At 58.2% G+C, this 16,456-nt stretch overlaps 1 protein-coding gene across 2 annotated transcripts; it reads right to left on the bottom strand.

The window, feature by feature from the left end:
- Nucleotides 1–1,612: 1,612 nt before the first annotated feature.
- On the bottom strand, nucleotides 1,613–16,388 carry KLF15 (Kruppel like factor 15). 2 transcript variants are annotated; one of them, XM_043588314.1, is made up of 3 exons: nucleotides 16,178–16,388; nucleotides 10,534–11,634; nucleotides 1,613–2,856 (listed from the first exon to the last, which is right to left on the bottom strand). In XM_043588314.1, the coding sequence occupies exons 2-3, from the start codon at nucleotides 11,607–11,609 to the stop codon at nucleotides 2,688–2,690; spliced, it is 1,245 nt and encodes a 414-aa protein (XP_043444249.1). In that variant the 5' UTR covers nucleotides 11,610–11,634; nucleotides 16,178–16,388; the 3' UTR covers nucleotides 1,613–2,687. The 2 variants fall into 2 exon arrangements, with proteins under 2 accessions (XP_043444249.1, XP_043444248.1); XM_043588313.1 differs by lacking the exon at nucleotides 16,178–16,388 and adding an exon at nucleotides 12,923–13,147.
- Nucleotides 16,389–16,456: the final 68 nt, after the last annotated feature.

Raw genomic sequence — 16,456 nt, 5'->3', positions numbered from 1 at the left:
GCCGCCTTCGTGCCCACATCCTTCCCTCTTGCCATGCTCACTCTGCTGTCCCTGTCAGCTCTCTCTCAGCTGGCGCCTCTGGGAAGCAGAGCCTGGGGCTGTGCTGCCCACGCGGGACAGGTGTCAGCACACACATTAGGTGGGGAGTCCAGAGCCCAGACCGAGGGCGATGGCTTAGGCCACCCTGCACACCGGCCAGCCTTACCTTGGCCAGGACAGGTTAGCCAGGGCACTGCAGGCTCGGAGCAGTGGACTTTGGGGGACATACACGGAGGTAAGCAGAGTCCTGGTGCCTGGCATCACGGGGACATGGGCTCACAGACTTATTCCTCCTCCAGTGATCGTCCTGACCTCCACTGTTCCTCTTATTTGGGCTGCACTGCTTGTTTATGAATAAACAAAGGCTACGTTAATGCACCTGGAAATCAATGCCTCACTTCCCCACAGCATGTTTGACCACAGAGGGTAAGTCAAAGGATAGAGGTCACAAGGCAAAGTCCTTTCCCCAGGACCAGAGCTGGTCAGGATGGAAGCATCCATTCCCGGATCACTCATGCTGTGTGCTGGGCACACGTGAAAGCTTCACACCTGCCAGCTCCTGCCAGGCAGGAAAGATGATGGTGGCAGATGACTCCCATCAGCAGGAACAGTGGCTGAAAGGCCCGTGACCTCACGCACACGTGCACACACATCTCACTTAGACATCGCTCTGCTACAAATCCATGGGTGCATCACCACCTGCCTCCATCTCCGAGGAGGTCCCTAAAAACTACTTGCCCAACTTGCATCGGACTTCTAAGGGTCACCCTTAGAAGGTCCTTGTCTGTCACCTCACGTGGACGGGAGAGCTGGGGCTGCCTCGTTACTACAGCCACCAAGCCCACCTTCTCTGCCCAATCTCAGCCACCCCACTGAGCCCCTTGCTAGCTCACGGCCTCTCCTTCTTCTCAGGCTCCCACTGTCCCCTGCTTCCAACCCACCGGGACATGTGGATGCACTCAGACCTCAACTGTGCAAGCACACGGTGGAGATGCCAGGAATCTGGGGGAATTCAGGAGGACTTGTCTCCCCAGAGCTCAGAGCAGCTGGGATGGGTGCAGGAGGCGGCCTCCTGGCATATACCGGCCTCTCTAATCTCCCCTCCACCAGTCCACTCATTCACTATGCCCCGAGCTGGTGAGAATAACTATGCCATCTCCGAAGGGGACTCTCCTCTGCACAGCAGATGCTTGAAGGACTGACTGCACAGGAAGCACTGTGTGAGGGTCTCCAATAGTCGTCATAGTGATCACTGCAGGCCTGGCCTAGCCCATGGTGGCTTCCCATAGGTGATGCTGGGATGGGAGCTGGATTTGGGTTTGTGGGGAGGGGAGAGAGAGCCCTCCGGGAGTCCACAATGAGCAAAAACCCAGCAGCCAGCATGGAGGAGGGCTTGCCTTGGGAAGCCTGCACTGATGGGCCAGGGGCTGAACCCCTAAGGGATCTTCGTGTCCCTCTGGATACAAAACAAGGCTCCCTAAATGCTGCAAACACAGACACAGAGCCTCGGCCCTCAGAATCACACTCACTTTCTGGAGAAACAGGAAAACAGCACCGGAATGCCATAAAGTTATCGAGTTCTTTTTTCTTTTTATTGGCAAAGTAAATATATTTTTATGAAGGACCAAAGAAAATATACATAATTGTAACATATGTACACCAGCTTTATAGATTTTTTTAATTTCAAATGTACACAAATGTTGATATGTTATTAAAAGATATTTTATGTAGATGTACCTATGTACAGCTTATTTACATACATTCATAGGATGTGAAATAAACCTGTCAAAACAAGCTAGTTCATTTGATATTAATTTCTAGACAAAATAAGGAATGCATTTCTAAATCAGGATTCGGAGGCTCTATCTAGTTCGTCTACACGCAATGCAGCCTGCTCCCCTCTTTTCCCCAAGGTGATCCTGGAGGCTGGTGTCTGGATTTGTCTGGAAACAGGACGAGGGGATGAGCCATGCTGGGTACCTAGACTGCACCTGTCTGCCCCGCACTGTTTAACTCAAGCACATGCACTGCCAGACAACCCCCCCCCCCAAAGAGGGGGCTTTTCACCCTAATTCCATTATCTGCCCAGAGGCCAGGTTCTAAACCCCTGACGGCCCTTCCCGTACCCTCCTCCTCCTCCTCCTCCGGCAGTCAGGCTGAGCCAGAGGTCTGGGACCAAGCCACCCTCACACCACAGTGCAGCCCTGGACTTCTGGCCTACTTCCTTCTTCCCAGCACAGCTCCCTCTGGGAACTGACATTTCAAAACGGCACATTTCTTCTTCTGAGCAAAAAGTGCCGGCCTTGGCCCAGGCAGGGAGCCCAGTGGGAGAAGGTCCAGGCTCCCCGCGCCGCTGCAGCACAGGCCGGCCCGCTGGAAGGCACGAAGGCACAAAGGCGGGAAGGCAGGGCCCCCTGCGCGGGTGCTAGGGGCTCAGACCCCAGGGACCCGGGCGTGGCTCTAGGTCTTCCCGGGAAAGGCAGCGGGCCGGGCGGCTCCGGTTCCCGCCTCCCAGGCAAGCCCCTCTCTTCCTGCACCTCCCGGGCTCCAGAAGGTGGGTTTGCAACATCGTCACGTGCCTCTGAAGAGGCAAATAAATTATTGCTACAAAAGAACTGGGCGGGTGAGGGGGCGGGGCCGGCGGGCGCTCAGTTCACCGCGCGCACCGAGCGGCTGCTCCGGGGAAAGCGGTGCACCTTGATGTGCTTGGAGAGGTGGTCGCTCCGCGCGAACTTCTTCTCGCACACGGGACACTGGTAGGGCTTCACGCCCGAATGCGAGCGCCGGTGCCGCGACAACTCGTCCGAGCGGGAGAACCTGCGGGACACGCACGGGCAGCGGTCAGCGAGACCCGCCCCGCCGGACGCCCACCCAGAGCGCGGCCGGCAGGTGCAGGGCTCTTCGCACGGGCCCGGCAGGCGCGGCCCCGGCGCTGCTCCGGCTCCCGAGAACTTCTGAATCCATTGCTGAAAAGTCACTGTCCCAAGCCCCATCGCCCATCCCCCCCCTCCAGAACTGCCAGGAAAAGGCCCAATGCTGCACGGCGGTCCGCTCTCAGGCATCTGGGCCTGCGAGCAGCTGGTAAATATTCCGATAGGCGATCAAGCCCACCAGAGTCCGGGATTACTGCCCACAGCCCCCTCCCGCCCGGCAGTGTGCAGTGGGGTCATCCTGGCCCTGATACACCTCGCATTCCCTTTCCCCCTTAGGCCAGAACTTGGGGCTTCTATGAGCGTGTGCGTGGGGAGGCCTGTCCAGAGCCGAAGCTGAAGCCTGGGAGAGGTGTCTCCCCGGCCCTGCGGGGATCTCCCGGCTCCTCCTGCCTCCATTACAGCAGAGGTGGGGGTCTTCAGACTTGAGTCACCACTCCAGTCCCAGACACCGCTTTCCTGAAGGCTGGGCCCCCTAAAACGTCACCAAACAAAACCATGCCACTGCAAGGTACTTCTGAGAGTTTAAATGGTTCCCCTGCCACTTCCCTCTCTCGGCCTCAGCCTGCCTGGGAGCAAGAGCTCCCATAGCCCAGAGGCCACTGAGAATGAGCAGCTGCTAATGCAAGAGGTAAGGATCTGAGCTGGACCACAGGGCTCAGAATGTTGTCACTGACTTCAGGGATTTGAAGCTCTCCCCATCCCGTGACCCTCATCCTGACAACGAGATCCCACTCGTCCCCCTACCCTGCCACATACTGTCTTCCTCTTGCTCCATCTACACGGACCTATCCTTGGTCCTTCTTGCCACAGGACATTTGCACATACTTTTTCCAGTCCTGGAATGCTTTTCTCTCCCCTCTCCTTGCTGCCTCCCCCCATCTGTTAGAACTTAGCTCAAATGTCACTTCCTCAAGAAAGCCCTCTGGGACTGCATCCCATTCTAGGCTCCCACAGCACTATATGCACCTCAATTTCCTGGCCCTGCCACTATTGTAACTTTAAATTCGCTTCCAACTTCTTAATGAATGTCAGCCTGTACCACTAGACCATCAGCTCCATGAGGAAAGATGTGTGTCTCGTTCCCTGTGGTCCATCCCACAAGCAGCCCAGGGCCTGGTGCATGGCAGATGCCAGCAAGTGCATTCACGTGAGAGCGTGGACACAGCAAGCACCTACAGGAGGACGAAGGACTGTTACAGGGCACTCTCAAATTCCACGGCATGCACAAACATGCACATGCATGCACACCATGCAATGCACGCAGACACACCCATACACACCAGCTACCCATGTGCTACATAAGCATGGGTGAACTGCACACACATGCGTCCACTCTACACGGGTGCACAGGGTGTGCACACGCACACATGTACACATATGCACATCATGTGCATGGGCATACGTGTACCTGCATGGGCATACGTGTACCTACTTGAGCACACACATGTACACACACACAGGTACCGGGACCAACAGTCCCTTCCCGAACCTGGGGCCACACAGCAAGAGGTAGGTTGGGTGGAACAGCTGTCCCCAGACCAGCCAATGTGTTGGGACCGGTAGCCTACCTGTGGCCTGACCCTATTGGTGGAAGCTTTAATCCCACAGCCTGCCAAGAATCAGAAGGACACAGCAGAACATTCCCTGAGGAAGGCTCGAGGTGGGCAGTAGGAAGGCCTGAGCACCAGATAGGGAGCCCAGAAGCACAGAAGACAGGCGGCTGGCACTCCGCTTCATATCCCAGAGCGTCAACTGAGGCTGCTACAGAGCAATGCTCTCATCCTATCTTTGGAGCTGTGGAAGACTGGCCCATTTGCCAGATGAGGAAACCAAGGCTCAGCATGATGAGGGCCTGATCCAGCATCCCCAGCATGACAGAGCAGCCAAGGCCGGAGCGAAGATCCTGATCCAGCTCCCTGCTGTGCCTGGCCTCCTCCACATTGCCTGGCTGGGCGGTATATCACTGGAGCCCTGAGCCAGTGAGGAAGCTGCACAATGCACCCCGGCAGTCAGAGCCTGGACCGTGCTCTCAGGCCAGGGCCACCTGCCCCAGCAGGAGCTGCACATACAGCTTCTATACAGGTGGGCCTGCCCAGGGCAGGGGTAAGCAGGAAGCCTGCTTACCAGAAACAACGCCACCAGCAATATCTGAGCCATCCTGGGCACGAGGCACTGGGATTACCTTGCACCTTTCTGGCCAGGGAGCCAGGATCAGTCCCATAGGGTTGACAACACCACAGCAAGGGCTCAAAAGGATAAGGGGCTTGCCAGGGTCAGAGCCAGCAGAACGGCAGGATCCTTTCAGGTCCCTACCCCACCAGGAGCCCCGGTGTGGTCCTGGGCAAGATTTCCTCACGCATCCAATGAAGACTTTGGGATTCTGGCCCACCTGCTGGGACTCGTCTCAGAGGTCAAAGGAGTTGACACAATGGCCACAGTGGCCCTCTCATTCTGGGCACATCATGAGAGCTAGGCCTGAGAACAAGCTGTCCCTACCTGCCAGCCTCCTCCCTGCTGCCTTAGGGCCCTGTGACCTGAGCGGTCCATCCCTGGGAACTGAGCCCTCAGAGGATCCCTACCTCACACCCTCACATTCTCCCAGACAGCAGCCACTGGAGGAGCCGGGGGACCACATAGTGGGAGGGGGGCCGGGTGGCTAAGATGCAGGCTCTGCAGGCTGTGAGCTCTGCCACCTATGACCAGGTGACCTGGGCAAGTCACCAAGTTCTGTGAGGCTCAGTTTCCCCACTTGGAGACGTGGAAACGACAGATCTGCCTCGGGGGACTATGCGGATTGGGGAAGGTACTTGAGGGTTTACAACAGTGCTCAGCACGTGGCAATGATTCAGTGACCGTGAGCTCTGATTACCTACAAGCTGCTCAGCGCAGAACCTGCTCCTTGGTGACATCCAGGAGCATATGGGTCAGCACCATGATTTGTGCTGCTGAGGTACTAGAGAGGGAAGCAGCCCGTAACATCAGCCCCACCGCTGGCACACACAGCACCTTTGTGCAAAGTGCTCCTTCCATCAGCCAGAAAGCCATTATTGTAGACAGGTCTCAAGGCCTGCAATGGGCATGGTGCCCCCCAGATTTGTACAGTGTACAACCTGTCCAACACCACTTGGGGGAAGGGGTGAGAGAATGCCTTGTTGAATAAGGGCAGCAGAGACATGGGAATGAATCAGGCCAGCAGTGTACCACCAGGTCTGAATCCTATCCTGGCTCTGGGGCCTCAGGCCCACAGGCTCCCTTTTCTGGGCCCCCTGTGTCCCCCAGGGATGACCGCAGTACCTGCCACACAGGACTGCTAGAAGTTATTAATATTCATATTAGCTGTGGAAGGAGGGGATTCTTACTGGATAGAATGGCTTGGCCATTCCGGAACAGGATGTTCTGCTGCCGTGAACAAAAGGGGCCTGTGTCTGAGAGCGTAGCAAGGGAACTTCTAGGAAGGCGGGCAAACAGCCACTTCCCAGACAGACTGGAACAGGCAAAGTCTGGTTTCGGCCCCGTCAAGGATGCCAGAACCACGTCACAAGAAGGAAGGGGACAGAGAATACTGGGTTCAGGATCAAAAGCTGAAGGAAGTGGGGGGTTGGTGACCTGGCAAAATGATGACCTGGCTGTTGCAGGGGTGGGGGAGTGGGGGAGCCACCATCATTTCACAAAGGGGCACAGGACACAGGGCCAGAGCCACCAGGAAGATAGGTGGCCTTGGGAGTGGTAAACTCCCCATAGGAGGAGGCAGGCAAGTGTGCAGGGGTGCTGCCTGAAGACCAGCTGCAGGTGGAGGTCCTCCGTCCCAGCACTGGGGCTGGCCATCCCTCACTGGAGGGTACGCAGGGGGCTGGAGAGAGGTCCTGAGTCTGGGTGTAGGAGGTCAAGGGGCAAACAGTCTGGGCTGGACTCCGGACGCTGCCACTCATTAGCTGTGTGACCAAGGAGAAATTACTTAACTCTTCTGTGCCTCAAATTCCTCCTCTCTAAATGGGGGCAGCATACTGGTGCCTACCTTGTGGACTTATCTGGCGCATTCAATGAGTTACTTTGGAATGTTCAGCGCGTGCACGAGAGCTCTGTTATTGCTGTTGTTACTGTTAGCTCTTTGCTCCTCGCCCAGAAGCTTCACATCTGAAAGAGCTGATGGCTTCGTCGGGGAGAGACGACGCCCAGCCATCATGGTACCAGGTGCGCAGGGAGAGAGGATGAGGGAAAGGCCAGCTGCGTAGCTGTCCAGGTGCGAAAGGCATGCCCACCAGACTGCTGGTGGGACAGGGTGGGGCTGAGGCACTTGCTTGAGGGCACACCCAGAGCCACGGTCACTAGCTCCACCCCTGTGGGCCCTCTGGGAAATGCAGACTGGTGCGCCCATGTTACGGGGCTGTCCTGAGGGCTCAACGAGCTCATTTCTGTGACATGTGCAGAAGAAAGCAGGGACCATTGCAAGATCGACTACCATTGCCATCAGGAGGGAAGTGTTGGAGACAGGGGGCACACAGAGGGGGCAAAGAGGGTGGGGGCCCGAGTGGGAGCCTGCACTGTGCAAGGGAGGCTGGCCAGCAGATCAGGCCAGAATGCGAAGTGTGGATAGGAATCTAAGAGTACCAAGTACATGAAGAGGCGAGAGTAGCCTCATAAAGTAATGGGCTCCTCATGGCAGGAAGTATACAACCAAGTAATGGGGATTTGTGGAAGGGATTCCCACTCTGAGCACCTTAGGGTGGTGCCCAGAATACAGTCGGTGGCCAGAAAATGTGGCGCCCAATTGCCATCATCACCACTACTTCTGCTGTCCTGTCCAGATCAAGCTGTCCCAGCGCCGGTCGGCCTGCCTGCCCAACTACTGCAAGGGCTCCTTCCGCATAGAAGGGACACACACATCTCATGTACATCCCCAGGGGTTCTGGACTCCCGAAGGCCAATGAGGGACTCTTGCATCCTCAGAGAAATAGCTCTCCCAAAACACAGGTACCCTCAGCTGCCTGTGCCTCCATCACGTGTAATCCCAAAAAGGCCAGATCCCATTCCAGGGGAACCCTGGGAGAAGCTGGGGAGGCCTTTGAAGGCCTAGGAGTGGCTGGAGGCAAGGATGGCCCCAGGGTCAGTTCCACAGGAACTCACCATGCCAGGCACATGCCATGCCTTCCCCTGCCAAGTGGGTCCTGGGCAAGAACAGTGCCAGGACCCAGACAGTGGCAAGGCTGAATCCCCTCCACAAATCCCACTCTTGCTTGCACACCTCCTACCATGGGAAACTCACTATCTCCTGAGGCTGCGGTGTTGGGGATGAGATCTGCCTCCCTAAGATGCGCTCTGGGCTGAGGATTCTGTCTGTTCTCTGAGACAGCCCAGAAAGCAGGTCCCCTCCTCCTGGGGGAATGAGACAAGTGGGTAGCCTTCCCCAAGGACCACACCTTCCTCCCTGTAGCCCTGCCTAGCCTCATCCCAACAGGAAAGGCCACTCACCAAGAGTTAGCAGTGGCCAGGGGACAGTGCCCAGGAAGGTGAGCCCATCAGGAGTCGGACCAGTGCTCTGTCCAGCCAGATGCCCGACCCCTCCCAAGAGAAAATGCATCTAAGAGGAGTCCCTGTTGAGTCTGGGCCACCTCCGAAACGATACTCTTCTCAGACTCTGCCCTTGTATGAGTAACAGTGCCACCAATGAGAAAGGGGTGGTGCCGAGCACCCCTGCGCCCCTGGCCCTGAGAGGAAGAGGGAGAGAGCAGGCCCCCCACTTCACAGATGGGGAAGTGAGGCTTGGCCAGGGGGGAGCTCCCCGAGAGCACATAGCAAGTCAGAAACTGACACAGGCTGAGGCTCCCACCATTGCCGCCAGCTACCCCCCACCCAAGGTCAATGGCCCTCCCTTCTACAGTTGAACACCTGCCTCTATGGCTCCAGTGCCTCGGCTTCCCCACACCCCCAAGCTCTGACCACCAACACCGCATACCCACCAGTGTACCAGGTCTCAAAGTGGCCCTGCAGGTACATCTGTCACCTGGGGGCCCACTCAACAGACTACGGCAGAGGCTGAGAGAGGGATGTGACACCAGCACCAACACCCTATGGGCCTCTGGCAGAAGCCCCGTGGGCCTGTCTGGTGGGTGCCTCTGGAGCAGTGGCTGCATGAGACCCTTCATCAGGAAGGGCCTCCATAACCCAAGACACTATTTGGGAAAAGTCTCTTCCTTGGTCAGCTCAGCACTCCACGGAAAGCGGCTGCAGGGTCACATCACATATTGCAGTCAGGGCCTCAGCTGGCCAGGACTCTGTGGCCAGCACCTCCCAACTGGGGCCAACCCTCCCGACCTGCCGGATGAGTCTGACCAAGAAGCTGCCAACTGCTCCCTGTAGGCCACACCCACACAGATGCACACGCACACGCAAGGTACATGACATGCGTAGTCCTGCAGCACACCCAGACACACATGAAGAAAGCAAGTACACGTAGGTGCACACGCAGCTACACGCCCACTTGTGAGGTCTGCACACAGAGGGGCATACCCGGTCGCTCTCTCACGAATGCTCACAAAGCGGCGGCCACAGCAGCCCTGGCAGTAAAGACCGGGAATGTGCTGGTAATCCACACTGCACCCACCCCCAGCCAGATAGGCCAGATTCCTGCAGGGTAGGTGTCCTAAAAACTGGAGACAGCCCAGCTGTGGTGCCCCTGAGGGTGCGAGCGCCCGGCTGCCTGCTTTTCAGGGAAAGGTGCACCCAGTCCACCTGAAGGGTGATCTGGGGACCCCTGGGGGCCCAGGTGAGGGTGACCCGGGGGGATCCCATCCAGCTCTGCCGTCTGCTGGCTGAGCAGCCCTGGAGCAAGACTCCAGCCCTTTGAGAGCTGGCTTCTCGTGTTGCACCACACAGAGTAGAGTCCGGGAGGACTCATCCACCTTTGGGCAGCACCCCCAGCCTGGTCCTCCTTCACAGCTTCCCAGATACACCTTCAGGTACCACAGGGAAGCAAGGGCCAGGCCCTGTCCAGGTGTCTGAGGATGTCCACAAGTGAAGCTGGTCCCTCCGGTCAGAAAAGCAGCGTTTTTTCGGGATGTGACGCCTCTGATGCGACCCTCTGGGCCCAAACCCCATTTACCAAGTGGTGTGGCCTTGGGCAAGTTACCTAGCTGGTCTGAGCCTGTTTGCTCAGTTGTAAGGGTAGCACTTGCCCTTAGGGGTTCTGTGAGGCACTGAGGGAACAGCGCACACAGGGCCACAACCCCATCTGACATACAGCCCCCACTCCATCATTCTTAGCTGCCATTGTTACTACTAAGAGAGCCCTTTTGCCATGGCCCAGCCCCTCACCCGCAGCAAGCCGGACCAGGTCATTATGAACCTGGAGACCAGGTGGCTTCAGGCTTCAGTGATCAGTAGGGAAGCAGGGACAAGGAAGCCTGCGGGCAGCCACACCAGCTCTGGCCCCGCTGCCTGCCCGCCCCATCTCCCCTTCTTAATCAGCCTCATCTAATAGTGAACTGGGCCTTGACCACACCCCCAGGGGAGCAGAGATGAGCTGGCCGTGCTCACGGCCTGGCCTGTCACCTGTCATACTGACCTCCAGCCGCAGCCTGGCCAGGTGCAGGCAAAGGGCTTCTCGCCTGTGTGCCGGCGCAGGTGCGCCTTGAGGTGGCTGCTCTTGGTGTACATCTTGCTGCAGCCAGGGAAAGTACATTTGTGCATTTTGATGAGTTCTGCCGCTGGATTCTTGGGGAACTTCTGGCCCATGAGTAGGCCGGCGGGGCCAGGCCCCAGGGGTCCCGACCCAATGGGCTTGGCGGCGATGGGCACAGGGGCGATACGCACGAACTTGGAGGGCAGGTTCACATTGGAGGAGGGCACCACCTGGGGCACCAGTGCAAAGGTCTGACCCTGGATGTTGACCAGAAGCTGGGCTACCTTGACACTTTCCGGGGCCTGCCCAGGGGAGGCAGGCTCATTGCCCGACTCCTGCTTCACCTGCACAGGCTGGATCTGCAGCAGCACGGGGATGGGGCCGTCAGATGTGGGCCCCCCACCCGGACTCTGGCTGCCACCCACACTGGCACTGCCCAGAGGGGGAGTGCCACGCTCTCTCCCACTGGACCCAGGATGGAGGTGGTTCCTGTGTGGCCCGGCTGAGAGCTGGTCACAGGCCTCCAAGTCCTTGCTGCTGCCCTCTGGGGCCTCCTTGACCCCCAGCTCCATGTTCTCCTCCAGAAACTCTTCAATCTCCTCCAGGGTGGGCTGGAAGGGCCTTGGGACGTCATCAGGGTCACCCACAGGAAACTCGGGGAAGCAGAAATGTTCCCCCTTCACAGGTGCTGGTGCCCGCCGCCAGGACCCCCAGGCCATGGGGCCACTGCTGGCCCCAATGCCACTGCCACCGCCACTGCCCAGTGTGGCCTGGGACAGCAGGAAGTCCAAGATGCTATCCTGGCCCTCAGCACCCGGGCCACCGCTATAGCAGGAGCAGACTGCTTGCGAGTCCGGGCTGGCACAGGAACAGAGGCTGGAGGCGTCACTGTCATCCTCGGAGAGGGGCGAGGGCAGCATGTGGTACGCCCGCCCACCGACCAGCCTGTCACCCAGATAACCAACTGGGCATTTCGGTGACGAGAAGGTCTCGTCCACTGGAAGCAAGTGGTCCACCATGCTGGCCTGGCCGTGCCGGTGGCGGCTGCAGAGAAGAACAAAGGAGGCCTGGTCAGAAGGATGGCATGCTCACCTGCCACCTCGTGGGCCTGTGCACCGCCCCCCCCACCTCCGCTGCCTGCCCACAGTCTCCCATTGCCAAATGCCTGGATCCTGTCTCCATCCCATCCCGTGGGAGAACTCTGTCTGCAAGAGTGTTTTCCGAAATTGCACCACCTGTTTGCAAAAGAGCGCTCTCCAAGCCCATTGCACAATCCGGGGTACTTTTGGTTTCAAACAGGTTTTCCAGAACAGTTCTGGGAAAGAACACGTGTGTATCTGTGAATGATTGAGTGTGTGCACGTGTGAGCGAGAAAGTATGCAAGGAGGATGTCTGTACCCTGAAATGGCCAACGTTGGGGAAGCTTGTCCAGCTGACTGGAGTGGCTGCACTTCTGAGGACACCTGACCTCAGCTTCATTCTTGACTCACTGGAAGGGGGCAGGAGGATGGCCATTTGCCCCCTGACCCTTGTGTTGGTTGGAGCTTGGGTAAGGTTGCCAGATTAAACAAATAAAACTGCAGGCCACCCAGTTAGATTTGAATTTCAGGTTTTAAAAAACAAGCAACGTTTAACATAAGTATGTCCCAAATATTAAATGGGATATGCTCATATTAAATTATTTTAGGGGCATCTGGGTGGCTCAGTCGGTTAAGCGTCCGATTCGGCTCAGGTTATGATCTCGCAGTTTGTGAGTTCGAGCCCTGCGTCGGGCTCTGTGCTGTCAGCTTGGAGCCTGGAGCCCACTTCAGATTCTGTGTGTGTGTGTGTGTGTGTCTCTCTCTCTCTGCCCCTCTCCTGCTTGTTCTCTCTCTCAAAAATAAATAAACAGAAAAAAAAATTTTTTTCAATATTTTATCTGAGATTGAACCTCAACTTGGCAGTCTATATTTTAATCAGACAAGTTGAATTTGTGCCTCCCCCGCAAAAAAATTAAAGACCCATATGCACCTGCTCTCACCAGCTCTGTTTCCCCATCTGAAGGGAGAGACCTCATCCACCCTCTTGTTCTCGGACCCCTCCAGCCTCAGCTGCCTCCTCTGTGAAGTGGGAGAGGCAGGGACAGAACAAAAGGCTCTTGACTGTACCCAGACACTTTACTGAGGCTTTACCATGGGGTGGACAGGGCCCTGCCCCACAGTGATAACTCACAAGGGCAAAAGTGGACCCAGGTCCCAGAGTACTTGCACGGCTATTACCCCATGTGACTACACGACCACCTAGTGGGATGAGAGAGAGGATGCCCTTGGCCTGTACCCCATGGAGCACTCACCACCTCAAGAAGGCCCAGCTAACTCCCGTCTTCCCACTAGACCGTGAACTCCAGGAAGGCAGGCTGCTCTGCTGGGTCCCCACTGTGTTCCCAGCTTCCGGCATGGCAGCTAGTTCCCAGGAGGGCCTCAGGGAACATCAACAGAGAAGAGAGGGGACATCTGTGTCCTCTGAAGGCCATGCTAGGTCCGGTGTCCAAGGAGAGTCAACAGTGTATGGCTATGATGGAGCCACCTCTGTGGACCTTTGTCCCCGCCCAATGACCAGTGAGGTTGGGGAACAGGGAATGTTCCACGTCTAAAACCAGAGATTCTCTGCTGCCTATCCCCACTCTGCACCCACTCCTATGCTCTGTCTCGAGGGCCACTGCTGGACTTAGCACACAGCATACTCTATGGCCGACAGGTCTGGCCATGGACAGAAACCTGTCAGGGCCAGGATCATCATCAGCTGCGACCTTGGACAAGTCCTCACTCCCTGAATCTCAGTTTCCCCATCTATTCCGGGCCCCAGTGACCTCAGTTCCCCACTAATCCAGGAAGCTTCATGCAGCTCCAGGAAGCTAAGGCAGGGTGGATGCCTTTGGCGAGTCCATACCCCAGGGCAGTTTTGCCAGGAGGATATTTGGCTCTTTAATTGTTAATACTCATCTGAGGATTTAAAACTGGAAGTTTTAAAATACATGCTATTCACCCAATCAGGTGCCAGGAAGGAATAAAAGTACCAGATAACGTGAAGGGCAACAAGGCTGTGCGGAGCCCACACTGGGCCCTGGGCCCCACCACCACCACTTTGGCCCACCCTCTGAGCAGGGGGCTCTGCTCTGGCCTCTGCAACTCAGCTGGGCAACCTCGGGCAGGTGGCACAACTTCTCTGTGTCCGGTCTGTTGGCTAGGGATGCTGCCAGTAGTGCCTAGCTCCCAGGTTACTCAAAGAGTTCAATGAGCTAACACCAGGTGAACACTTCCTACAGTGGCTGGCATGCACTCAGGCGTTGGTCAGTACCAGCCATTAGGATTAACCTCCAAATGGGTGAACACGTGGTCTTTGTGCCTCTCCGATGTGATCCTAAGGAATCAGAGGGACTCCAGCCTTCCTAGAACCTAGGAACAGGCCTTAACTAGTGGTTAAGAGGCAGATCAGGCCATGTTCTTGCCCACTTAAAACTCTCCCCTGAAATGTGATCACCAACCGAATATTACATGATAGTAAGGAGTTAGTGTTCATATTCTTAAGTGTGATGATGGTATTATAGTTGATAATTAGATATTCACAGATGAAATGGTATGAAAAGAAATAGTGTGGAGGGGGGAGGAGTAAGTACGGTAGGGTAGGGTAGGAGAAAACATCCAATAACTTCCCTAGGAAATGTGACCCCATCTTCTCCCAGCACCTGGGCCTTGCCCATCTCTCCCACATCTCACCTCACCTGCTCCACTCCACCTTAACTGTGCTGTCTCTGTGGGCCCCTCTTCTCCCAACACTCCAAGTGGGAGTGCCTTATTTAGAGCTCAGCTCAGAAGACACTGCCTGTGGGGCTCTCCCCTGACCACCATCTGTTAAATCATCCCACACTATTCTTCCAGTAGTTGGTAACCAGGGGGGAAATCATCTTGGTTATGGGTTTGTGTACTTTTCTGTTCACCTCCCCACCAAAATAGAAGCTATTCTGACTATCCAGTCTGCCACCACCCCGGCCTCCGAAACAGGACCTGGTAGAACACGCTGGTTGTGTGAGAGGTGCTTGGGGAAGTTGGGCAGGGGGTGCGGGTGTGGGGATTCTCCCAGGTATGGAATGGCCAGGGTCAGGCAGCAGGGTTTTCAGGCAGGGCTGGTCAGCCAGGGTTGCACACTGAGGCACTGAAAGCAGAGAAGGGGTTCTGGGACACCCGGGGGCACTGGCGATAGAAAAAGGGCCCGCGGGGGCTGGAGGGAGCCGGCTAGGAAGCTAAAACACAGCAGCACATGGCATGGCCAGAAGCACAGGCTGCGTGCAGGGGGAGGGGACACGCTGTTCCGGGCACCGTCCCCGGCCTACAGCCGGACTCCGCCCCCTCCCCCCAGGCCCGGCCGGCCTGCTGTTTATCCTCCCGGGGACACAGCGGCTGCAGGAACAACATGTAATTGATAACAAGCCCAGCGCCGGCCAAGGGCTTGCCATTGGGTCAGCGTGCAAATCACGGGGGTGGCGGGTGGGGGCCGCCCTTCAAAATAAGAGTCTCTGGTCCCTGCGCCACCCGCAGGCCCCAAAGTCGCAGAGCCCAGGCGTTCTCCCACCTGTAGGACGGCGGGGGCTCCCACGAGCCACCCGGTCCTTGGGGGAAAGGTGATTTGAGGGACTAAGGCATTTGGGGATTTTTGTCACCTTCCCAGGGATTGGGCGAGAAAACAGCCCCCCGGTGCCCTGGGAGGGGGGCTCCTTAGGGAATACCACAGTGCGGAGGTAAGAGGGAACAGCACGGCCACGGTGGGTGGGGGTGGCCTCTCCTCTGCCCCTGCCACCCCTTGGCCATCGTTCTGCTAATGTTCAGTGGAAAGCAGCAGGGACTCTGCGTGGGGAGTAGAAGTAAGAGGTGTGTGAGCAGTGCGGGTGTGCGCGAAGGGGTGTGAGTTCATGTCGTGTGACTGTGCGTGTGCGGGGCGTGGTGCGCGGCAGCGGTGTGGCTGTGCCGGAGCGTGTCCGCGACATACTCGCGCGTGGAGCTGGCGTGGGTGCCCGCCCGCGTGTGGGAGGAGCGTGGGAAAGGAAGACCCCTCGGTAGAGCCCGGGAGCGTTGCCGGCCGGGCACCATGCCCTCGGCCGGTGCCCCTCTCCCAGAGGCCACGGCTGCGGTGACCGACAGTAACCCCTCCGCCACAGCCCCCTCGTCCCCCCTTCCTCGGCCCCCGACTGGCCGGCGCGTTCGCCGGCCCGTTCCGGTCGCCAGGCCCCGCCGGTGCCCGCCATATGGGAGGGCCGGCTCGCAAGGCGCGCAGGACCCGCGGGGCCAGGCGCCGAGGCAGCGGCCCGGACACGCGCGGGGAAAAGTGCCGATGGGCACGGGGGGAGTCACTCTCGCGCGGGCTTGTCCGACCCCGGGCCCCGCGCAGGGGCTCGCCCGGCTTCTCCGGCGTTTCCTCCGACACTGGCGCGGAGCTCCGGACAGCGGCGCCGGCACCCGGCCGCACCACCAGAGCCCAGCCGGCGTCCCGCCACCCCACTCGCGTCCCGATCAGCCCCCTGGGCTCCCCTCCGGCCTCCTAGAGCCTCTCCCACCTGAACTTGGAGCACGCCCGGCTGGCGGCCAGGCCCCGGCGGTCCTGAGGCCCCGGGGGCTGGGCTGGGGGCGGCGGCCTGGCTCCCGGTCCGGCGGCGGCCGCGGGCCCAGCCGCGGGTCCTGCGCTGGCTCGCTAGCCCGCTGGCCCGCGGGTCGCTGCGGCGGAGCACTCGCCCGCCGCCGCTCGCTCTGCGCTCACTCCCCGCGGCTCACGTGACGCCGCGGGCGCCGCGAAGGCTCGCAGGAGGCTCGGCCCCGGCCGCGCGCCCCATTGGCCC

This window comes from Prionailurus bengalensis, chromosome A2 (genome assembly GCF_016509475.1).
Source record: "Prionailurus bengalensis isolate Pbe53 chromosome A2, Fcat_Pben_1.1_paternal_pri, whole genome shotgun sequence".
NCBI lineage: Eukaryota > Metazoa > Chordata > Mammalia > Carnivora > Felidae > Prionailurus > Prionailurus bengalensis.
The sequence above is the reverse complement of the archived record's forward strand: the minus strand, read 5'-3'. Positions and strand labels throughout refer to the sequence as shown.

What these genes read in the sequence shown, in the direction of transcription:
- KLF15 (XM_043588313.1), bottom strand. Translation starts at nt 13,026, where the DNA reads ATGCCGGAAGCTGGGAACACAGTGGGGACCCAGCAGAGCAGCCTGCCT. An exon ending in AGCTGGGCCTTCTTGAGGTG is followed by an intron (nt 11,635 to 12,922) that starts GTGAGTGCTCCA and finishes TCTTCTCTGCAG; the next exon opens with CCGCCACCGGCACGGCCAGG. An exon ending in TGGCCAGGCTGCGGCTGGAG is followed by an intron (nt 2,857 to 10,533) that starts GTCAGTATGACA and finishes CGTGTCCCGCAG; the next exon opens with GTTCTCCCGCTCGGACGAGT.